This window comes from Pipistrellus kuhlii, unplaced genomic scaffold (genome assembly GCF_014108245.1).
Source record: "Pipistrellus kuhlii isolate mPipKuh1 unplaced genomic scaffold, mPipKuh1.p scaffold_m20_p_8, whole genome shotgun sequence".
Classification (NCBI taxonomy): domain Eukaryota; kingdom Metazoa; phylum Chordata; class Mammalia; order Chiroptera; family Vespertilionidae; genus Pipistrellus; species Pipistrellus kuhlii.
In genome coordinates this window covers 67,614,190-67,639,379 of record NW_023425584.1, presented here as the reverse complement: position 1 = coordinate 67,639,379, position 25,190 = coordinate 67,614,190, and the positions used below count along the sequence as shown (strand labels likewise).

Sequence of the window (25,190 nt, the reverse complement as noted above, 5' to 3'; positions counted from 1 at the left end):
CAGTTCTCTGATTCCACTCTTAAATCTATATCTCCCCCCTCTATAAACTTGTGTGTTTTTACTTGGATTTCCCCCCAAGCATACAAAAAAAATCTCAGTCTTAGTGGTGATGTAAAATACCAAAGTGTGATTGACATATTGGAATATAATCCTGTTTTTCTCAAAGTCTTTTTATTATATTTTTATCTATTGTCATAGCCTCTATTCTTATGCTTTTATCAGTTCTGTTGGTTTGAATTATGGAATCATTTACCATACTGTCAAGCTCAGTCCCTAGTAAATCTTCATTTCTTCTTGGCGTTTTCTTACTTTAAGACTGACACTCCTTTGATGCTTAATATTAATTGTGAAAGAGGGTAATGTAAGAATGCTATATATAGTAAGAAGGGTCTAAGTACATTCTTAGTTGATGAATATTATGATTGACTCTAGAATGTGTTAAATTATCATGCAATAAATACCAAGTAATCAATACAAAGTTAACTTATGATTAGACCACCTTTTGCCTAGTTATTCTGAATAAAAAGATAAAGACAGCAGAATCAAGCTGGAAAAAATGCTGTGTTATGCAATAAAGTATCATTAAGTGTTGATTAATTACAAGTAAGGAAGTAATGTCATTTTTTATGCATATGCTTTCAAGATTAATTATTTGTGAGTACTTTCACCTTTATTGCTCCACATGTGTATAGAATTTAGTTTAAGAAAGTGTTCTGGACCTCATGCTATAAAGAAATGTTTACATACATATCTAAGTAAGGATAAAATTTATTGTAAAATAGGTTTACTGTTATGGTCTGATAGTATGGACTTTTAGAACTGAGCCACAATTCCTGAATTTAATTGTTATTTTATGCTCTGTGTTATTGCAGTGTCGAAATTCTTCTCTCACATTTTCAATTATTGTTGGCCTGAGTCTGCATTCAGATTAGTAATTTAAAACAGAAAATGTTCCTCATCCTGTGAACAGTCCTTGTGCTACATATGAAAATTAATTCTGTTCTTATATGTTATCTTTTTCTGTTATGAAAGCATTGCTGGTGAAATGGACTTAGATGACTTTTGTAGATTATTTATTGCCATAATTTCATGATTATGTGCTAAAAGTAAGTAAATTATGAGAATGAAAATTTGGAAATTACAGAATGTGTGCCTTTGTTTATAATAATGCATATTGGGGTATTATTGTCAATATCCAAGAAAGCTTCTATTCTTGGCATTTTCTCAGTAAAATATTTTACCTCCAGTGTCATATGTATGATTTGATCCTGCCCATTATGTCATTATCATTCTACTCCATAGTGATCATACATTCCATTCTAGCAATTGTAGATCATTTTACTTTAGATGTAGCTTTTGGTATTAGGGATCTCTCTAGGTACAAGGCACAGACATCTAATTTAAACAAGGTGAAGCTTAAGAGGAAATTTATTCTCTTATATATTAATACAACAAGAAGAGCAGAGGCTTAGAAATTACTAGAACAAGGGACATGAACACTGCAAAGCTTTCTTCTTTGCTCTGTATTTCTAGATTCTTCCACATAGTGAGGAGTGTAACAGATTAACATCTTCCTGCAACTGGATGTAGTTATAGTGACTGTCCGCTAATCTACCCTAAATATTTTCAAGAGAGCTAGGCTTGTCTTCCTATGTGTCCACCCCACTGGCCAGGAAGTAGAGAGAGTATTGATATTATGAGTGGCAGCTCCAAGAACATGTGGTTGGAAACAATGAGGCATTCTAGGCAGACAAAATTAATGGATCCTTTCTATTATCTCCTTTTATGACTTTTGAAATAAAAGTGTGTCCCATTGCCAAAAAAGCTGAAATGACTTAAAATATTACATTGTTTTAGATAGCATGGAATCTTTAGTTCTAATACCAGCTGTAGGATAGATACCTTTAGTTACAGGTTAAATTCATATAATTTATTTTACGTTCATGCTAATATAAAGTGCTACTCTATACAGAGAAATATGAAGAGTTATACTGTACATATTACTATTTGTTGTGACATAAATAAGATAGGAAAGTATTGTGGGACTGTAAAAATAATTTTTCCTCACATCTTCTAAATTCTTCTAGCTGGACAATAATCAAATTAACAGAGACAGAATAACAGGACACAATGTTCAAAGTTTGTTAAACAAATGTGTATTCTGGGTGTCATAGTGTGACCCAAAGAGGCATTCAGCAGTTGAAGTTTATATGCCATTTTGGACAAAGGAGAAAGGGGCATGAGTCTGATATTTAGAGGGGAAATAGGCAGTTCATAGGTAGCTAAGAAAGATTGTAACACATGGCAAACAAATTCCTAGCAGACAACCCAAAAACAATGGAACTGAGGGGAGAATCCAGCAGAACAGGTTTTTGTATGTCTACCATATTTAAATCGTATTATGCTAAGGTGAAAATGCTAAAGCATGTTTGTAAAGATTCTTTTCTTGAAGCAGGACTTTCTATCTGACTTACTTTAGGCAAGAAATGAGTAGGATCAAAGGTTCTTTTAGTGTCTTTGTTTCTTCATAATCAGCTTAAAATCAATATCCCAAAAGGTACATTTTGAGGTGACAAAACTTGGGTCCCCTTCAATATTGTTATTTTTTTGGGGGGGGAGGGGGGGCGATGATGGTGGTGCATATAATAAAACAGTTTTCAAAGTCTCATAGTTAATTAAAGTTAAGGACCTGCCAGCTTATGAAGTATGACTAAAGTGATTCAGCAGCTACTTTTAAAAACAACTTCCTGGAATTATGGATTAATAAACAGTATTCCCCCTTTATCCACAGAGGATATTTTCCAAGATTCCCAGTGAGTGCTTGAAACCACAGATAGTATTGTTAACGAAAAAACATTGAAACCTGTAAAGAATTTTTTTGTGAGTTTATTTGAGCCAAAATTGTCGACAGGTGCCGGGAAGCAGAACCTCAACGGATTGAGATAATGCTCTGGAGAATGGCAGGTTACATTTCTATATTTATACATTGCAATCAAAGGAAAGGGACATAGGTGAGTTACATGAAATTCATTGGTGATAGATTAGGGAGGTGGGACCTAGCGAAGCGGGGAAACCTCTGGGATAGGGTAAAAGGTTAAATGATGGACAAGAGCTTCTTTCACAGAGATGGATACAGGATACTCTAACGTAATTAACAGTTGACAATTAACTTGATAACAATAACAATGAGGAATGTCTCCAGGCCATTTGTTGTGCCCTGAGGGGTCCGGAGTAAAAGGAAGTTACAAGTTACCCAGACATCTCGCAGATATGTTATCTTAGATGCAGGAAGGCAGAGAGGCTCAGTAAAAGATCAAAGTTGATCTTTGTCAGGTGAAATCTCTGGGACATGACTACTACTATAACCTGTTAGATATTTAATTTTCAAACCATCTCTTGTGGTTATCTTAGGTCTCTGGGTTTGCAAGACCGCCACACAGGCCTTCCCTGAGCTTGTCAGGTTAGCTTGTGGCTCTTTTCTTTCACAGTATTGAACACTATATATACTATTTTTTTCCCCTATACATACCTATGAAAAAATTTAATTTATAAATTAGGCACAGTAATAGATTAACAACAGTAACAAATAATAAAGTAGGACAATTGTAACAATATAAGTTATGTGAATGTAGTCTCTCTTAGCAGATTAGCACAAATTTCTTTTACCTTCTTAATTTCACTGATAGAATTTTCATTGTTATCCTAGATCTTAGGAACCTCAGTATACTAAGCTGAGACCTTTTCACTTTTCACTTCAAGAAAGCACTTTACAGCTTCTTTTTGGTGTCTCCCAATTGTCAGCATCACTGCTCTTGCACTTTGGGGCCTGTAGTAAGTAAAATGTTTCTTGAGCACAAGCACTGAGATACCTGACAGTCAGATATTAAGCTGGACACTAAGTGACTAATGAGTGAGTGGTCTGGTCGTCTTTTAAGTGTGGACTCTGGCAAAGAGATGATTCATGACCCAGGCAGGATGGGGCAGGACTGTGCAAGATTCCATCATGCTACTTAGAACAACATCCAGGTTAAACTTACAAATTAGTTATTTGTGGTATTTTTCCTTTAATATTTTGGAACCTTAATTGGTCATGGGTAACTGAACCAGCGGAAAGCAAAACTGTGGATAAAGGAGGTCTAATAAGCACTTGATAGAAACTAAAGTGTTGAGTGTCTGTTATAAACCATTAGGAAAATGTTCATATCGTTTTTTCAACAGACTTTAAGTATAACATATCTACTGAAAATGCACAAATCAGTATGCAACTTGGTGAAGTTTCACTGTGAATATACCTGTGTAATGTAACTAGCATAGAACACAGAATATTTTAATAACTGTTTATTTGTTTTAAGCAAGATGTACTATTCTTTTGCAATTGATCAGTAGAAAAAGTAAATGAGTTACTCTGGTTGAAAGTTTTCTCTTCTCACCCAACCAGTAAGTAATAATATATTAAGTTAGCAAGAAAATTAGTAGAGTATAATTATAATAGCCAGAGCATTTAGACTAGCTAGTAATTGGGAATAGTCCAAGTGTCTAAAATAGAATGGATGAACAAACCTGTTGTATAAAATCATAGAATGATGTACTACTCAGAAATAAACAGGGAACAAACTATTGATACATACAACATTATAGATGAATCTCAAAAAACTTTATGCTCAGTGAAAGAAAACTTACATGAAAGTGTACATAGAAATTCCATTATATGGTTTTCTAGAACAGACCAAAGTAATTCGTGGTGGGGGAAAAAAATCTGAGCAGTGGTTGCCACTGAAGAAAAGAGAAGAAATGAGGGAAATTCCTGGAGTGATAGCAGCATGCTGTATCTCTGTAGGGATTTGAATTTCACATGTGTGTCTTCTCAAAACTCATAGAAAAGGTAAACATAGATTTGTGTATTTTCTTTTATGAAAAGTCAACCTCAAAATAAATAAAACCTGAACAAATACTGAGCTCTAGTCAATGATATGCATGTGGAAGTATTTAGGGGAGAAGTGTACAGATGTCTAGAATTGATTTTGAAATGCAAAAAGAAATAAGATGATTAGAGGGATGGATGCATAAGGGAATGGATAGATATGTGATAAAGAAAGTAAAGTGTTGCCCTAGCTGGTTTGGCTCACTGGATAGAGTATCAGCCTGGGGACTGAAGAGTCCCAGGTTCGATTCTGGTCAAGGGCATGTACCTTGGTCACGGGCACATCCCCAGTAGGGGGTGTGCAGGAGGCAGCTGATCGATGCTTCTCTCTCATTGATGTTCCTAACTCTCTATCCCTCTCCCTTCTTCTCTGTAAAAAAAAAAAAAAAAAAAAAAAAATCAATAAAATATATTTTTTAAAAAGGAAACTTTCTCAAAAGTTTTTTTTTTTAAAAAAGTTAATGGTAAAATCTATAGGGTCACTATAAGTATATTTAAAATTGTATGTTTACAATTTTTTTATTATAAAATGGCTGGAGGAAAAAACAGACCATCAAAAAAGAATATAATAATCATGAAAATAAGGACTTTTATGAATATACAAAAATGCAGAAGATAAATGTATATATGTATAAAGCAGATACTGTGGCTATGGTCACAAATGCCCTGAAACATGTTCTTTTGAATCCATAAAACGTATGTGTTTTTATTCTTAATGAGCCTGTCTCTAAAACTAGAATGATTTCACATAAAAATTCTAGATTTCTGTCTGCTTATTTTTAGAAGTATTTGAAATACAAAATAACCAGTGTAATAGAATAGAGAATCTAAAGGTTAGGTACAGTTTGTATGGAAATTTTGTATATAAAAAATAAATAATATGTTACAAGAAAAGAGCCAGTTTGGCTCAGTGACTAGAGTGTCGGCCTGCTGACTCAAGGGTCACAGGTTCTATTCTAGTTAAGGGCATGTTCCTTGGTTGCAGGCACATACCCAGTGGGGAGTGTGCAGAAGGCACCTGATTGACGTTTCTCTCTCATCAATGTTTTTAACTCTTTATCCCTCTCCCTTCCTCTCTGTAAAAAAATCAATAAAATGTATTTTAAAAAGAAAAGAAAAGAGACATATTACTCAGTAAAGCCTATTGGACAACCAGCTATCCTTTTTTGGGGGACAATAAACCTAAAATCCATACACATTAATTAAGTAAATATAAACTCTAGATAAAGCAAAGATTTTAAATATAAGAAACTTACTAGAACCCTTAGGCTGTTAGTAGAGCAGTTTTATATAAGTGGTTTTAATTGGAGACTTAAAAGGGTACAGTAGCCTATATCCCAAACCATATGATTGCATAAGTAACTATATTGGAAAGTAGAATGACGTATGATATTGGAGACAGTAAGACTAGGTTTAAATCTTCTGCTTTTTTTTTTTTTTTTTTTTTTTTAAGCCAGTCAAGTTTAGTAGTGGGGGCGTTAGTGACACTAACTTTAGTCAAGTTCTAATAACCCACTACCATTGGACCAGGCTAAATCTTCTGCTTTTTAAAAAAATTTAATTTTTATTGTTCAGATTATTACTATTGTTCCTCTTTTTTCCCCTCAGAGCTTCCCTCTACCTCTGGTTCCCACCCCACCCTCTGTCCTTACCTTCCCCCCACTCTCCTCATCCATAGGTGTACTCTTTTTGTCCAGTCTCCTCCCACACCCAAAGAATTGTCAGTCCACTCCCTTCCTATGCCCCTGATTCTATTATATTCACCAGTTTATTCTGTTCATCAGATTTTTTATTCACTTGATTTTTAGATTCACTTGTTGATAGACATGTATTTGTTGTTCATAATTTTTATCTTTACCATTTTCTTCTTCTTTCTCTTCTTAAAGAATACCATTCAGTATTTTATATAATAGTGGTTTGGTGGTAATGAACTCCTTTACTTTTTTTTTTTTTAATCTGTGAAGCTCTTTATCTGACCTTCAGTTCTGAATGATAGCTTTGCTGGGTAGAGTAATCTTGGTTGTAAGTTCTTGCTATTCATCACTTTGAATATTTCTTGCCACTCCCACCTGGCCTGCATAGTTTCTGTTGAGAAATCAGCCGACAATCATATGGGTGCTCCCTTATAGGTAATTAACTGTTTTTCTCTTGCTGCTTTTAATATTCTCTCTTTGTCTTTTGCTCTTGGCATTTTAATTATGATGTGTTGTGGTGTTGTCCTCTTTAGATTCCTTTTGTTTGGGGTTCTGTGCGCTTCTTGGACTTGTAAGTCTATTTCTTTTGGTCATTATTTCTTCAAATTGGTTTTCAGTATCTTGCGCTCTGCCTTCTAATGGCACCCCCATAATTCAGATGTTGATACTCTTAAAGGTGTCCCAGAAGATCCTTACACTATCTTCAAATTTTTTAATTCTTTTTTCTTTTTTCTTTTCCAGCTGAGAGTGTTTTGCTTCTTTGTGTTTCAAATCTTTGACTTGATTCTTGTGGTCTTCTAGTCTGCTGTTAGGTCTCTGTATAATATACATATATATATTTTTTTAATTTCAGATAATGAATGTTTAATTTCTAGTTGATCTTTTTTCATATCCTCGAGGGTCTCGCTAAATTTATTGGCCTTTTCTAGGAAATTCTTTAAAAACCTTTTGACCATTGTTTTGAACTCTATCTCCAGTAGTTTGTTTTTCTCCATTATTTCTTTCATTTGTGATTTGTTTCTTTGTCTGCATTTTCACTGCTTCCCTGAGTTGGTAGAGTAGCCTTGTGTGGTAGGTGTCCTCAAGGGCACAGTGGCTCAGCCTCCCAAGTTACCTGAGGTGGACACTCTTGGTGCACCCTTTTGTGGACTGTGTGCTCAGCCTTGTTGTAATTAAGTCTTGATTATTGATGGGAGGAATTGACCAAGTTGCTATAAGGATCAGCTGTGTCTACACTGGGAGAACTTCTGTGCTAGAGACACTCTTATGAGACAAGACTTGCAAAATTGCAAAAGCCTCTGTGCTCAGCTTGGATGGGCGGAATTTCAAGGCAGAGCAGAGAGCCTTGGTTTCCTGTCAGCCCTGCCCTATGAAATCCCTGGGTTTCAGTGTCCCTTGGTAATTGCTGCAAGCACCTCTGACAGAAAGCTGCCCTCAAGTTTTGCCTGCTGCCAGACAGTCCAGTTTCTCCCCTGATGAGTCGGGATTCCCAGAAACTTGCCCCGAACTGGAATTCAGCCCAGTCAAGAGCTTCCATCTTTCTCTCGCTTTAGGAAGCCAGCCTCACACTCAGCCGCCTGTGCATTCAGCAGTCAGTCCTCTCTGCACACGCATGCGCTTCCGGACCTCTGCCTCTGCAGTCTCAGTGTGCTTTCTCTTTTCCTGACAGTCCAGATTTCCCCCGAATGAGTCTGGTTTCCCAGCGTCTTGCCCGGGACTGGAGTTAAGTGCAGTTGGGAGCTTCCTTCTCTCTCCCACTTTAGGACACCAGCTGTGCACTCGGCTGCCCGTGCACACAGCTGCCCATGCACACCTCCACCCGTCCTCTCCTTGTGCAAGTCTCTGTACGGCTCCTTTGAGTCTCAATGTGCTTTCCTCTTTTCTTCTAGTTGTAGAATTTCCACTTAGCAAGCTTTCCTGTGGTTCTGGATGGTGTTCGTTTTGTCTTTTATTTGTTGTTTTGATATTGTTGTGCGAGGCAGCACTTTAGGTGTTTACCTATGCCACCATCTTGGTTTCTCTTCTGCTTCTTCTTTTTTTTTTTTTTTTAATGTTTATTTATTTTTTTTAATAAGTTTTTATTGTTCATATTATTACAAATGTTCCTTTCCCCCCCCCCCACCATTGCTCTCCTCCACCAGGTTCCCACCCCACCCTCTGCCCTTTCCCCACTCCCCATTGTCCTCATCCATAGGTGCATAGTTTATGTTCAGTCTCTTCCCACGCCCCCTCTCCCCTTTTTCCCAAGAATCGTCAGTTCACTCCCCTTCCATACCTCTGATTCTATTATATTCAACAGTTACTATTGTTCATCAGATTTTTTTTTTTTAATTTCCTTGGTTTTTAGATTCACTTTTTGATAGTTATGTATTTGTTGTTCATAATTTTTATCTTTGTTTACTTTCTCTTCTGAAAGAACCCCCTTCAGCAATTCATATAATTCTAGTTTGGTGTTGATGAACTCCTTTAGCTTTTTTTTATAATATGAGTGAAGCTCTTTATCTGACCTTCGATTCTGAGTGATAGCTTTGCTGGATAGATTATCCTTGGCTGTAGGTTCTTACTATTCATCACCTTGAATATTTCTTGCCATTCCCTTCTGGCCTGCATGGTTTCTGTTGAGAAGTCAGCTGACAATCGTATAGGTGCTCCTTTATAGGTTACTACCTTCTTTGCTCTTGCTTCTTTTAATATTCTCTCTTTGTCTTTAGCTCTTGGAATTTTAAGTATGATGTGTCTTGGTGTGGTCTTTTTTGGATTCCTTTTGTTTGGAGTTCTGTGCGCTTCCTGGACTTGTAAGTCTAATTCTTTCACCAGGTGGGGGAAGTTTTCTGTCACTATTTCTTTCAGTATGTTTTTAATATCTTGCTCTCTCTCATCTTCTGGGACCCCCATAATTCTGATGTTGGTTCGCTTGAAGTTGTCCCAGAGGTTTCTTACATTATCTTCAATTTTCTGGATTCTCTTGCTTTCTAGCTTCTGTGGAGGAGTGTCTTCTGGCTCTTTATGTTCCAAATCTTTGACTTGATTCTTGCGATCTTCCCTTCTGTTTTTAGGACTCTGTAAAATATTTTTTATTTCAGACAATGTATTCTTTATTTCTTGTTGATCCCTTATCATTTCTTGATGACTCCTTATTAATTCTAGTTGATCTCTTTTCATATCCTTATAGGTCTTATCCATCTTTTCTAGGAAATTCTTGAAAAACCTTATAAGCGTAGATTTGAACTCTATATCCAGACGCTTTTTGTCCTCCATTTCTTTCGTTTGTGATCTATTTTGTTGTCGCATTTCGCAGTTACAGATGGGACAGGGTTTCAGGGTGGAGCCTGCAGCTTTGGCTTCCATCAGCCCCGCCCTATGCGGGTCCTTCAGTGCTCACTGCTGGCGCCTCTGAGAGAAAGGTGCCCTTGATTTTCGCCTGCTGCCAAACAGTCTATGCTCTCCCACAATGAGCCTGGTATTGGGTTTCAGTTCAGTTGGAAGTGGAGTTGGAGGTGGCGTTCAGAGCAGTCTGGAGCCCCAGTCTCCTTCCCGTCAGGGCAATCCCGCGGCACAGCCGACCGTCCCTTCTCTGCGCGCAGTGTGTGCACCGCCGGGACCTCCTTTCGCCTCTCCCCGGGGTTCCGCCTTACAGCCCGGCTCCCTATGGCTGAGCCTGAGTCCCCAGGGTCAGGCCTAGAACTGGGGTTCAGAGCAGTCGGGGGCCCAGCACAGTCGGAGTTTTATCTCCTTTCCGCTAGGGAACGCCTGCCAGGCACTCCGCCTCCCCCTCCTCTCCGGCTCTGTCCTCTCCGCGCGCCGCGTCTCCGTACCTCAGGCTTTTCCAGCTCCTCCGCGCCTCCTTCTGGTTTTCTCCTTGCTTCTCGCTGTAGAATTTCCAGTCAGTCAACCTTCCTGTAGTTCTGGGCAATGTCCGTTTTATATTTTAGTTGTTTTTTTATTGAAATTGTTGTGTGTGGCTGCGGCTAGGTGTTCACCTGGTCGCAGCCATCTTGGATCCTCTCTCTTCTGCTTCTTAATCAGATTTTTTACAAGGTGCCAAACTACTCTGGGCCTTTGTTTCCTCAATAATCAATCATTTGGTATACAATAAAATAAAGTATCTTATCACAGGAGGTGGTTGTGAGGATTAAGTGAGATTACATTATATTAAATCCTTCCTCATTGCCATCTTAGATGTGAATGTTTAATAAAATTTTAATGTAGAGAGTTGAAGAACATCTCCAGTGGCTTAGCGGAACTGGCCCAGAGTGTATGTTTACCTGGAAAGGATGAGAAAATGTCTTGACATTTATTTCTATCAGCAAAAACTTAGTTGAGAGCCTGTGTATACAATTTGGCACTAGAACTATAAAAATAAAAGAAATTACCACTTCAAAACACCTTAAATAAAAAAGTCACCTTTTTTAAAAATAATATTTAACAACTCCCTTGAACTTGTAGAAGTCATGCACCAACTATGAGATACATTCTGAAAAATTTATTGTTAGGTGATTTCATTATTATTATGTGAATACTAGTAGCCCTGTGCCCGAATCCCTGCGCCAGTAGGTTGCTGCCACCCTCCTGTAGCTCTCCGCCTGCTGCCTCACCCTTCTTTAGCCCTCCCCCTCTAACCCCCATCGGAGCTTGCTGCCCTGTCCTGTAGCTCTCCACTGCCCTCTTGTAGTTCACTGCCCCAGCCTCCTGCAGATCTGTGATCTGGTCTTTATGTAGTTGGTCGTTACTCCTCAGGGCGTAAGGAATAATTAACATATTCCTCTCTTACTATATAGTACTGTAGAGTGAACTTACACAGACCTAGATGATATTAGCCTACTACACACCTAGGCTGTATGAGTTAGCCTATTACTCCTAGGTTACAAGCCTGTACAGCATGTTGCTGTACGAAACCGCACAAGAGAAAATGATGCATTCAGTAAACTGTAAACATGAGATGTATGAAGCTGCTGCCGTGGTAATACTGCATACTGCTTATAGGAAACTTTTTTTTTTATAAGTAGAAAGAGTATGCTCTAAAATAATGATAAAATAATAAAATATAGTATAGTAAATACTCAAGTCAGTAACATGGTTGTTTATCATCGTAATCAGGCATTATCTACTGTGCATAATTGTACTGCTACATTTTTATATGACTGGCAATGCAATAGGTTTTTTTGCACCAGTATCACCACAAACACAGGAGTAATGCATTGCTTCACAACATTACGAATGCTATTACCATGCTCCAATGTCAGTAGGTGATAATCTTCTGGGATACTATCATATATGTGGTCCATTGTTGACCATAATTATATTGTTATTAACTCTGAAACATTTTCTGATGGGCTACAGTATCTTGTGTTAGTTACAGAAGACATAATGTAAGAGCAATTTCCAAGAATGAATAGTTCAGTTTGGCTATAACAGTGGTGGGCAAACTCATTAGTCAACAGAGCCAAATATCAACAGTACAACGATTGAAATTTCTTTTGAGAGTTAAATTTTTTAAACTTAAACTTCTTCTAACGCCACTTCTTCAAAATAGACTCGCCCAAGCCGTGGTATTTTGTGGAAGAGCCACACTCAAGGGGCCAAAGAGCTGCATGTGGCTCGTGAGCTGCAGTTTGCCAACCATGGGGCTATAACTATGAAAAATCCATTTCTCAGGACATCAACAGAATGCATTACAGAGATAAAATATGAAATTACTAAATGGTGGATAAAATGGTGCTTAGTAAGTTTTTTTAGGTACCTCTTTTTTCTATTTAAGTAGTTTTGCTTATTATTAGTATTTGCTTGAGTTTAGCATATCAAATAATTTGTTTATATTAAATGAATTTATAGAGGTCCTAGGTCAGTTTTGTTGATATTTAGCAAAACAAGATAATACATCTATTTTTCAGCAACTTTCTATTAATACTCTAATGTAGAATAATACACTTGAGATGGAAAAACACCTATGAGTAATTACATAGCCTGGATTTAATAGTGTATTTACATAATCTGTTGTTTTGGTATTACTGTGATAATGGAAATTTTGGGTCATTATAATAGTAATGTCTTAAACATTTTCAGTGAAAAAGCACAGCATCTTCTGGGCTTCTCTATAATGATTTTTTACTAGATATTGTAAATAAAGGGACTACTTTTCTTTTTTTTTTCCAGTTTGTTGGAAACCATGTCTCACTATACAGATGAACCCAGATTTACAATAGAACAGATAGATCTGCTTCAGCGCCTTCGGCGTACTGGAATGACTAAACATGAAATCCTCCATGCCTTGGGAACTTTGGACCGTCTTGATCAAGAGCATAGTGACAAGTTTGGAAGAAGGTCCAGCTATGGAGGAAGTTCATATGGGAATAGTACCAACAATGTTCCAGCATCTTCCTCTACAGCTACAGCTTCCACACAGACCCAGCATTCGGGAATGTCCCCATCGCCTAGCAACAGTTATGATACCTCCCCACAGCCTTGCACTACCAATCAAAATGGGAGGGAGAATAACGAGAGATTGTCCACATCCAATGGAAAGATGTCACCGACTCGCTACCATGTAAACAGCATTGGTCAGAGGTCATACAGTTTTGAAGCCTCAGAAGAGGACCTAGATGTAGATGATAAAGTGGAGGAATTAATGAGGTTGGTTTCTTTGCTTATTCAGAGTCCCCAAAATGTCTGTTCTTATATTGGTTTTAAGTAATAGATTGTATTTCAGCTACTTATCTATAGGAACTGTGATTTCCCCCTGCCCACTTTGGAGATGAAAGAAAAAGTCAAGTTTTAAGTTTTAATTCAAAGTTTCTCTTTTCAACTTCAGCCCTATCACTTTGCTGCTTGATAAGCATTTTCCATTCTCTCTGTCAAAGCAAAGGTTAGCCTTCTCTTTATGGTTGTAATTGCTAACATTGAATTTTCAGCAATACTAACAGATACTTTCTATTCCTTAAATTTACTGTAAGAACTTTTTCTAAGGGATAACGTGATTTTATCATGATATAGAATGTGTACAGTTTCGAGTTTTCCCTCCAATAACTCAATCAAACAATAATTTTAAGCTCCTGTTATATAAAAAGTAGTGTTCTTTGGAAGAAAAAGTTTTCACTCCTAAGAAGCTAAAGTTTTAATTTTAGCAGTAGGTGCCACATATAAATGTTTAATGTTATCTATTGTAAGATAAGTTAAAGCACTTAGGGTTTTAAACACTGAGAAAAGAAGTTTACTTTCAACAGAGGCAGGTAGAAATGGTTTCACACTGGGCCTGAGACACTGAGGGCAGCAACCATGTGTTTTCTACTGTTGTGTCTCTAGGACCTGAACTGTCCTTGGTACATGGTGAGAGCATAATCTGTAAGTGGATGATGATTATAAGCTAAACCTTAAGAGATAGCCTGTCTTTTGAAATATAGCAACCTTATATAAAGTTAATGGTAAAATAGGCAAGGTGTGTTTTGTCTTAAAAGGATTACATGTGGGGTAGACTATGTAATAAGAGTTGTATACTGGGCAGTACAGCTTTTGGAAGATTTGAATTCTATATAAATAGTTACTGGTTAATTTGATTGCAGTTAAGGAAGTTAATTCTCATACGTGTATTAGACTAACAAGAAGTTTGGGAAAACTTTCTTTTTAACAGAAGGCTCTGGAAGATTGGCCAGGGTCTAAAACTTGACTATTAACTTATAGGTTGACATTTTACTGTAATTCAAGTATGTCTTCAAAATAGACAGAAAATCTCGTTAGCAATGACTAGGATTTGTACTTAAATCCTGCAAGTACACACATTCAAGTTTCATCATTAATTACATACATGTTTATATATTATTATCAGCATTTAATTTACATGCTACCATTTTGTTGCATAGTTAAGACACTTGGTTTTCTTCATTATCTCTGTTTTAATTTCTTACAACTACTACTTTGGTGTCCTCTAATCATCTAGGGATTTCAATGACATTCTGACTCTCTGTGGTCCTCTGCCATTGTGCCCTCACCCACACCTATTATACATTCTTTTGTGCCCACTGATCATTTTTCTTAAGTTTGCAGATAATAGCAATTATTAGGTTGGAGGGAGAAGTTTATTGCATGTCTGTTCTCAGCTTAATCATTATAACTATGCTGTGAGGTGGAGCAGAGAAATTGAGATTCACAAAAATTAAATAATTGGCTCAAGAAAATGGTAAATTTTAAGAGGCAGAGTCTGAATTCTAACTCAGAGTCTTTATTGCTAATGTTCCACTTTTATCTGTTGCCTCTGAAAATAAATTTTTATATCTGTAGATATCAATAAGATTATAGGAACAATGGTTAATGTAATTTAAGACAAAGTGAGAATGCCTTAATGGACTAAGTCCCCCTTCACAACTCTCATGATATTTGCCTGTTACTAAACAAATGAATTTTTATTTGGTAGAATGATAGAGAAATTTTTGAGCAATGAATCTTTGAGTGTCGTGCTTATTTAGGGCTACACTGCCCTTGCTGATTGCACAACACTGCAGTCATAGTTTAGTGCATTGAATTTGGTGGTCTCTAGGTGGGGAGAATAGTTACTTGGTATCTGAATGCCTTCCTGCCTCCATTTCTACATACTAGCATATCATATATAGCATTGGACAAAATTAGGTTTACAATTGTGAGTATGCAAAGTATAGTTTATTCTTATATTATTATTTATTAATGATTTTATTATTTTCCATACAAACAACTATAAACCTACTTTTGCCCCACCTTATATACGAGTAATTCACCTCTTGCATACTCACATTTCCCAACTTCTTTAACACTCAATTATAAGATGCATTTTTCAAATTTCATAACCCATGTGTCCACACAACTTAACTTTTAGTAATTTCAAGGTACATAAAGAATTTTTTTGTAGAAATTGATTAAATTATAACAAAGCCTGATCAACTTGTTAAGAAACAATAAAAAATAAAGTAACTGTTACTTTTTTCATTTTTTAATTGATCAGGATAAAAAACCTGAATTGGAAACTAGAATATGAATTCTCAACAATTGTTGAATATAACATTTTAGGAAGGACTTTAAAGCTCTTAACTTTAGAATGATGAACCATTTCACATGTTAATATTTTTTAATACCTATATGTAGGTATGTGTGTGTGTATATATATATATATATATATATATATATATACACACACACACACACACAAACATATATATGTGTGTGTATATATATATATATATATATTTGCAAATACGTTGCACATCTATTAAAGTATCTGTTCTGTTGTATATGTATTATAAAGTAACAATTGAAATAAGTTTAGTGTTTTAATAATGTATGTTAGTATTTTATACAAGATTCCTAGACTTTATTCTGAGTTGGTTATCCCTAACAATAGGGTAGTATTTACTTGTGTAGGTAGGGTACTTATGATCCATAGTAATAATATTCAGTTACCGTGTTGTTTATCCATATAGAGTAGCTTTTCTTTTAAAGTTATCTTTAAAACATTTTAAAGTTATGTTTTGTTTATCTCCATGAAAGGAAATTAAAAGGAGCAGGTTTTATTTAAACATGAAAGAATTTGTATGCAATTATATTTTCCATCTTTGAAATAGTCTGTCTTCCATCTCTGGAAATCTTTGAGATAAAAGACTGCCTATGATATTAATAAATGTCACCCCTAAAAATTGAGAAAAATCCAATAAAAAATTTTTTTAAAAGACTACTTTCAAGAGGGGATGGGACTAAAGAATGTGTTAAACAAGAGGCTATGGAATACCTCAAAAGCATTCCACTTTTAAATATGCATACTTTAATACTCTTTGTCCTAGAAAAGAAATTATTGTCATTTTGAGCAAGAATAAATAACTTTTTCCATTCTGGTTTGGAAGTTGAAACATATTTAAGAATAAGAAAATAAAACTTTTATAAATTATCTACATCAGTTTTTCTATTTTACCACCTTGTATCTCCAACTATAGATTTGTTCATTCAATGAACAAATTAAGGTCTATTATCTGCAAACCCTATGATGAATAAGACAGTCATTGTGCTAAAGGATTTTTTAGGCTTGTAAGAGTGATAAGGCCAGGTTAGAAACAACTGTAATACAGAATAGCATGTAACACATTAACATATGGGTAGTGTAATTGGAATAATAACATGCTTTTGGAAGAAAATATATTTTTTAGCTCTGATGATCAGGGAGAACTTCTCTGAATAAATGACAATCAAATTGTGCCTTTTAAAAGGGTTATTTCAAAAAGAGGCATTACTGATTAGTTCATTTAGATATTAAGGTCTCTAGATCACAATGGAAAGTTTAGCAAGTTATAAAAATAATGGCAATGGAGGATGGAAATGAAGAATTTACATGTAGAAATTACTCAGATAGATGAATCCAGCATGGCTGTGTTTGGAAAAGGCAGTAAGAGAAGATGACATGGACTTCAAGTGGTTAGATGCAAATTGAGTGGTAGCTTCTTTTGGAAGTAATAGAAAGATCAGCCTACATTTGACTTTATTTCCATAAGACCTGAGGAGTAAAAATCATGAAGAGTATGAGATTTTACAAGATAAGGAAGGAAAAGGGATTCATTCTCTTTAAAGAGAATGTCAAATTTCAGATGAAGAGAGAAAGTAAGGAATAGGAGAAAATGAGAGAATTAGAATTGGAGTAACAAAAGTTTTTACACCAAGAAACTGTTGATTTCACAGGGTACAGTGTGTACAGTAGGAGAGGCAGGTTGTTAAAGGCTGAATGAGGGGGGGAATAGGTGCAAGTTTAAAGAACGGAGGCACCCCCAAAAGAATGGAAGTCTTTGAAATACTTAAGAGAAATGAACACAGAGAAAGTGAAATGCTGTGCTATTTTGAAAAAACCAAGTAAAACTAACTGAATATCACATCACTGCTTATATCTACAGTGACTTTCTAGAAATCTTTCCGTAGTGTCTTAAAGTACCTAATACTTTTAGGTATTGGGTATGTTTAATTCAATCTTATACAGTTATAGCAGATCATTTCTTTCTTCTTTTCCTGAAATTCTGAGGTTTTATAAAATAATAGCCATTGTTCATGTAGTACATTTATAGTTTCAAAATGTTTACATTGAAAAAATTTTTGTTATATGCACATTGAGTATTAAATTTCATTTAATTTTAATTTTAGTGCTTGGAGAAAAATAGTTAAAGCTTTGTGACAGGTGTATTAGTGTTCTAGTTTTACCGGATGATGAAACCAGGGCCAAGGTTTATTAAATTACTTACCCAGGTGCACCCTTACCTTTCAAGTCTTTTATTTTTCAACTCAAAAAAGATTCTCTCTGGTATAGCAGTTAAGTAAAGAGATTTTTAAGAATCATTGTGGGTACTCACAAACTTGCCGAGTATCTAAAAGTATAGTTTATGAGAGTGTAAGTGAATAGCTGCTATCTTGCTGCCGTTCTGGATAATATACTGTAAGACTGTGGATATTCCCCACTGGAATAATTAAGCATTATCTCCACTCTATGATTTAGTGTCTACTCTAGGTTAATTAGATTTAAAATACATTTATTTAAATTCCATTTTAAATCAGTGGCCAAAAAAATACTATTTAATCTATTTTCCCCATAAAAGCACATTTTAAAAATTTACCCTAATAAATATTTTCTTAAACTCAAGTTTTATTTCCAAGAATGACACTACATCTTAGAATACAATGTTTTATTTACATTTTTTCCACATCGATTCTGCAGAAACCAAATGATTTGATTGTTTTACGTACATCAGCCAGTTGAAATAGATACTGCTGAAGTTATTTCTTGCTCAGCTGATTACTGATGGATACTTGACAGCTTGTTTAGTCTATGTTACTTGTATTTTACTCAGCAGTTTTTGTTTGACTTATTTGTGCCTTTTCTGTCACATTCACAATTTTAAAATAAAATGAGAATGCATATTTGTCAAGGGAATGTTTCAAATATATAGCCAGCATTTTGGAAGGAGTCTAGATATTATCTAAATCAGTATGAGAAATTTTGGATGTTGAATTAGCCAGCTGACTATTTTCTCCCTTTAGAAGTCTTTTTTTATTAGGATTTCTAACTGGTAGATTAGGATTGTGCAGTAGAGTTCCAGATTAAAAGCTGTCCCTACTGTCATCTCTTCGTTCTTTCCTAGAATTCCTGAAAAGGGAGCATGGAATCTGCTAATAGAATGTGTAGCCCCTTCTCACCAAGGGTCTAAAATATCTGCTGTAAATTAAGTCACAGCTAATTCCTTTTGGGAAAGGTACTTTTGTTTCTCCAAATAATCTGTAGAAAGACTTAAACTCCTTTTTTAAATTAAATTCTTTATTGTTTAAAGTATTACATTAGTCTCCCCCCCCCCCCACTCCACCCCCATTGATCTCTTCCCACCCCTAAGAACTTGAACTCTTAAGAAGAGTTTGTGGTTCATTCACAAAATGATTTGTAAAGATTTCATGATCTTTGTCTCAGATCAAGAGTCAGGAAGCTTTCTGAAAGGGCTAGGTGGTAAACATTTAGACTTAGTGGACCAGAGGCAAAATTGAGGGTATTATTTAGATAATTTGCACACAAGTGAGAAATCAAATAGGCACATATTTTTATTGACAAAACTCGATATAGAATAATAATTAAATACATTTAAAAATCAAAACCTACTAGTGAGAAAAATAGAATTGGGGAAGGGATGATAATTTGCTTTCATTCATAAATCTTGCCATTTATTGTCATTCTAGTGAATGTCTAGTCTTTTAAGAATTTGCTGAATTTTTAAATAAGTAAAAATCATTAAGGAATCTTAGTGGAGGAAAAATCAGGTCTATAATTTGTGGTCCCAAGTATGCAGAAAATAATGTAAGTTTAAGTATTAAGTATTCTGTATAATACATGAAATAGAAAATTAAGTGCCTTTTTATATTAAAATTCTATATATAACCCCACTTAAATTTTTTTTTATACAGGAAAAGAAAACAAATTAAAAGTCAAAGCCTTTCTTAAAGTGGCTAATATTTGTGAGAATGATGATGATTTCTATTCTTTAACCAGGATTTTTAAACGAACTGCACTTTATTTGTGCAGTTGCAAGTTAACACGGGAACCCACAATCTACTCACAACTGATTTTTGTCCTTGTTGCTTTTTATTTTTCTAGGATTTCTGTCTGTGTAAGATGTATTCACCCCACAGTAATGAAACTTAATATATACCATGTGGCAGCCTTGTTCCTAATGTGAATTATTCACAGCATAAGATTAGCCATCCTCTGGTATGAAACTCATATCTACTGTGGCATTCACTAAAGCGTCCGTCTGCTGGTGTGGTGTTTTACGACTTGAATATTTGGTGTTTCTTGGTTTCTTTTAATTTCATGTTTCATACAGGCGTGGTCTGTTTGCCTTTATTTTTGTGTCCTTTCTCTCTATGTTCTCCCCACCTCTCTGCTTCACCTTTCTTAGCAAAGATGAGGATTTCTACCTTCAACATACATTGTTGGTCTTGTCTTCTGTTTTTGTTAGGAGGGACAGCAGTGTGATAAAAGAGGAAATCAAAGCCTTTCTTGCCAATCGGAGGATTTCCCAAGCAGTTGTTGCACAGGTAACAGGTAAGAGCTGAAGAGCCCTTTATTCTGGAATCATGTCTAGTCTCTGCCTTCTGATGCAGATGTTGGGTTATTGCTCACATTTCTGCATTGCAGTGCAGATCTGTCAATTTAGGCATAATAATGTATGCCGGTGATTTAAAACCCATTGTCTCCGATATCATGGAACTTCTCCAGTGATTTTTTTTTTTAAATGTGTGCTAGTAAAATTTAAAAGCATTTCTAAAAAGCACAAAATTCCCTACTTTATTGGCTAAAAATGGGTTCTCTGGTTTTCTTGTAACTGTGACAGAGCTCATGACACATGCACATCCAACTGCTACCTCCATTTCATGTATTTTAAAGCTTTGCAGTCCTCCAAATCTAATCCTCAGTTTTACCAATTAAGAAATTATTGCGTTTTTTAAAGCACTTTTCTGTATGTGAAAGCTTTTCTCAACCCATTACTGAGAAGATAAGAGTTACCAGTGTCTTCTCTTTGTTTTTTATATCCCATCCCATTACCCACCCACCGCAGCCCCATCCCAAGTATGTGGTGTATATGTGTCATTCTCTATTCAGATTGCATTTTTTATAGTTATTAAATTTGGGCAGCATGTCTTTTCCTCTGTTGGAATGTAGTGTTTCTTCGATATCAGTGACTTATAAAACCCAACTATGCCTTAGTCATTAGAGTAACCAGAAATTCTTTTAACTACATTTTGTCATTAATACATTGCTATGTGTTGTACATTGATAGATGTGAAAAGTAATTTGTTTCTCCCCTTCATTTTTTTTAACATGGCAGGAGCAGCTACATGACTTTGGCACTTTTAGCCTTTGTGTCTTAGTTTCTTCCCCACTATAATGATATAATTGGATCTGATCTTGAACAGTACCTTCAAATTTTAAGATATTATATATATATATATATATATATATATATATATATATATATTCTCTAGACACACACACATACATATATATATATAGATAGATAGATAGATATAAAGACAATTTACCTAAAAAAATGTTATTGACCATTAATTTGGTTAAAAATGAAACTTGAGATTTTAGAAGTCTTAAATTTTGTTCCAAGAATCTAACCTAAGATCAGCCAATCTTAATACAGGTGTGTGTGTGTGTCTGTGTGTATGCATGTGTAACATATTATGTAATATAGCTTTATAAACAATACTGTTTATGGCAGAAAAAAACACTTTAGTTCAAGGCATTTCTTTTTGTACAGAAATCTTAAACAGCAGGATGATGTGTGAATTTAAGTTTTGCAATCTTCAGGTGTTTTTTAGTAGGATATTTAAAATAAATTGTTACCCTTGTTTTCAAAAATGAAGAAGTGGTGATAAGGGCCCAGTAAGGGCAAGTTCAGTGTGTTTTACCAAAGTCCACTGCTGTGCACTATGAAAAGATAGATTACTGTCTTTCAGGGCTTTTATTTCAGCCCCAAGATTAGAGGCAATAGAATTTTCTGGTTTGCCAAAATAACAAAAATACAGTGTTGTAGAACAGCATTAGATAATGTTGATTTTGTTTAGGCAGAAATATTTCTGAGTATCTTGAGTACACTGAATCTTGAATTATCTTGGACTTTCAAAATAGTAGCTTTTGAAACCAATACAGCATGGATGCAAATTATAATAAAATACCTTTAACAGGAATTTCCTAGGCATATGTAAAAGCACTGGATAAACTGTAATGAATTAAACATAGTATATCAAATATTGGCTTTTTGGAAAGGGAAACTGAAAGATGTTTTAGCATCTTGCTACTCATGGAACAGCAGTATTGAGAGCTTGTTAGAAATATAAAGTTAGAGAGCATCACCTGAAACATAAATCAGAATTTACATTTTAACCAGATCCCCAGGTGACTTGTGTTGGAGAAGTACTATTTTAGGAGATTGGTAAGCTTTCCTGATTTTAACTTCAATGGATTGGCATTGTTTAGCAATGCCCCATTCAGTAATAGTCATCATGATGCCATCTCCGGTTTATGAAAGCAAAAAGTGATAATGGTTTTACACATTTATTATCTGTTATATCACTTGGACCTTTCTTTGGCTACTGTAATTATAGGATCTGGTACTGTTAAAATATTCTTTCCCCATTTCCGCCTCACTCCAACTTATTCTTCCTCCTCTTCATTCATAATTTGAAAGCTTGGGTTCATTTTTCCTTGACCAGATATTTTTCATGGTTCTCTATTGACTGAAAATGAAACTTCTTATAATTTGACTCCAGCCTTCTTTTTATTGCCATCTTCTGTTCATTATACTCCCTAGCTGAATTAACTACTTGCCATTTCCAGAATTTTGCTTACCTAGATGCTCCCATATTATCGGTGGAATGTAGGATACCTTCCACCTTCTCACTTCAGCCTTACAATTGCTGTTTATCAAGCTTACCTTAGTTGCTAGCTTCATTCTGTCTTCTTTGGTTACTCTGGCCCACATGGAGCTCTCTCTTTTTTTTTTTTCTTTTTTTTTTTAATACTTTATTGATTTTTTACAGAGAGGAAGGGAGAAAGAAAGAGAGCTAGAAATGTCGATGAGAGAGAAACATCGACCAGCTGCCTCTTGCACACCCTCTACTGGGGATGTGCCCGTAACCAACGTACATGCCCCTGACCGGAATCGAACTTGGGACCTTTCAGTCCGAAGGCTGACGCTCTACCACTGAGCCAAACCGGTTTCGGCTGGAGCTCTCTTTGTTCTGAAATTAATTAGACTTACTTCACCACCCTGAGATACTAAACCTCATTTCAGTTATACATTTTAGAGTAATGTTCTTTAAAAGCAGTGATATTTCTTACACATCCCCTAAGAGCCTACCTACATGCTCTCTGAAGATTCCACGTTTACCAAGCTGCCTGTAGTGCTGCCTTGTAGGGTAAAGCAGGCATTCATGAAGCTAACATAGCTGTACATATGAAAATGTATCCAGTATAACTTTGTCCAGTGATGTTCCCTCTCCAGAAATAATTATTTGCTCAACAAATACTGCATGAGTTCTGCCCTTCAGGAACTCACAGTTTTCTTTTATCTTCTTCAGTTATTTACATAAGGCCAGAAAATGAAGATAATTCATAACCAGGTGGTTAATTGTCCCATGGTCAACTTACTGAATTCATGTATTCCTCATGTATTTAATGTGCTACATTTTCATCCAGTCCTTCAGTCATCAGGCTAAACTCAGGGACAGGAATTCCATTCAAGAAGAGAGATGGAGTAAGTGAGAACTTGCCCTTGTAATTGGCTCACTAGGGTACTTGGTCAGTACATAGGGACATTTTTCTGTCTTTAAACCAATTAGTCAAGTGTATATTAGAAGAATCTACGTGCTAGAATCTACCCAAAATTAATGTTAAGGATGTGGTTGTCTAGAATCTCTGTCTTGTAATGGAGTCTCTTAAAGTCAGTAAAGTTCAACTCTAATGTATGAAATAAGACAACTCTGAGATTAAAAGGAGAAAATGTGATATACAACAAAGAAAATGCTAAATTAAAAAGTGGAGTGAGGTGCAAAATTATAACATGTGCTTTTTCCAGAAACAAATGCAGAGACTTCTTTTTATAGATTCGGAGGATATCTATAATAAGATAAACAAGAAGTTCATGGGTGGGGTCTGTATAAATAATATCCTACTGATAGGAAAAATGACAGTATAAACAGGATATAATAGCAGTGCCTGCTGAATTTCCCAGCATGTTATTTGTAGCTTCTTTCATAGAGTCATAGCTGCTCCCACCAAGGGTGGATTTTTTGTCTCTAAAAGGTTGAAAAAGAGACTAAATTTTCACTAACAGTGGTGGGGTAGGAAGCACGGCCTTCAGTTAGTAATAAACATGTGTGTTTTATATTCACTTTCAGGCTGTTTGCATTCTTAGAACATGATTTTCTTTGTAAGTAACCTCTGGGAAAAACCAAGTGGGCAGAATAAATGAGTAAATGGGCAGAGCCTGAGTGAGGCTTATCAGCCAAAGAAATATACTAATTGGATTCACGTCCTTTTAAAGAAATAAACGGAAGAAGAAAAAAATAGCATCTCAGAATTTTAAGAACTTTATCACAACTTTGCCTTCTTGTAATGGAGAAGCAGCCATTAAACTTGTTCCCTGCCATAAAACAGCCTGGGACCAGGGCGAAGCTGCTATTCTCTGTCTCAGTCTCCTTATTTACAGGACAAGGGGCTTTGACTCAATATTTATTAGTATCTTTTCTAATTGTCAGTTTCTACTCTGTTCTTAAACTGTTGAGTACATTTAACAAATGTGCCTTTTAACTGTATCTAGTGACTCATTCCCAAATGTAAGACTTTATATAAATAGAATCTCTGAACAAGCTTTAAAAATGTTCTAGCTATACTTAGCCCACTTCCCTTTTGCAATTATCTTTAAAATGAAGGATAAAAACATTACATATTCAATTTAATTGTAATAATTTTTTTATAGATGTGGATATATATCACTTCTTTTCCTAAGAAGACAATTTCAGAATAGATATTGAAATCTAAGATATCGTTACTAAACCTTTTTTAAAAATAGAGTTTATTTTTTTAGAGCAGTTTTAGGTTCACAGTAAAAGTGAGGGAAAGTATAGAGAGTTCCCACATATCTCTATACTTTCCAATCTCCCCACACATGTCCAGTCTCCCCTATTATCAGCATATGGCACCACAGTGGTACCTTATAATCTGTGAACCCACATTGACACATCATTATCACCTGAAGTCCATAGTTTAACTGGATTTGTACATTCAAAGGGATGTTGAAAAGTGTATAATAACAACTATTCATAATTCATAGTATCACAAGATGATACTATAGTTTCACTACCTAAAAATCCTTGGTGCTCCTGTTCACTCTTCCTCCCCCCCCCCCCCCTTGCAAGCATTGATCTTTTTACTCTCCATAGATTTGCCTTTTCAAGAATGTTATTATATAGCAGCGTTTTTCAACCGCTGTTCCGAGATGTTGCCTGGTGTGCCGTAGGTGCAGACAAGA

At 35.5% G+C, this 25,190-nt stretch overlaps 1 protein-coding gene across 19 annotated transcripts in view; it reads left to right on the top strand.

Moving 5' to 3' along the window:
* Positions 1-25,190, top strand: part of HMBOX1 (homeobox containing 1) — a 162,862-nt gene that overhangs the window by 59,740 nt on the left and 77,932 nt on the right. For 9 of the 19 annotated variants that reach the window (XM_036423538.2, XM_036423547.2, XM_036423540.2 and 6 more), the window contains exons 3-4: positions 12,769-13,245; positions 20,106-20,191. In XM_036423538.2, the coding sequence (XP_036279431.1) occupies positions 12,769-13,245; positions 20,106-20,191 (563 nt within the window). Of the gene's footprint in view, positions 1-1,032; positions 1,107-12,768; positions 13,246-20,045; positions 20,192-25,190 lie in introns of all 19 variants that reach the window. The other 10 variants (XM_036423535.2, XM_036423544.2, XM_036423534.2 and 7 more) reach the window with 2 other exon arrangements.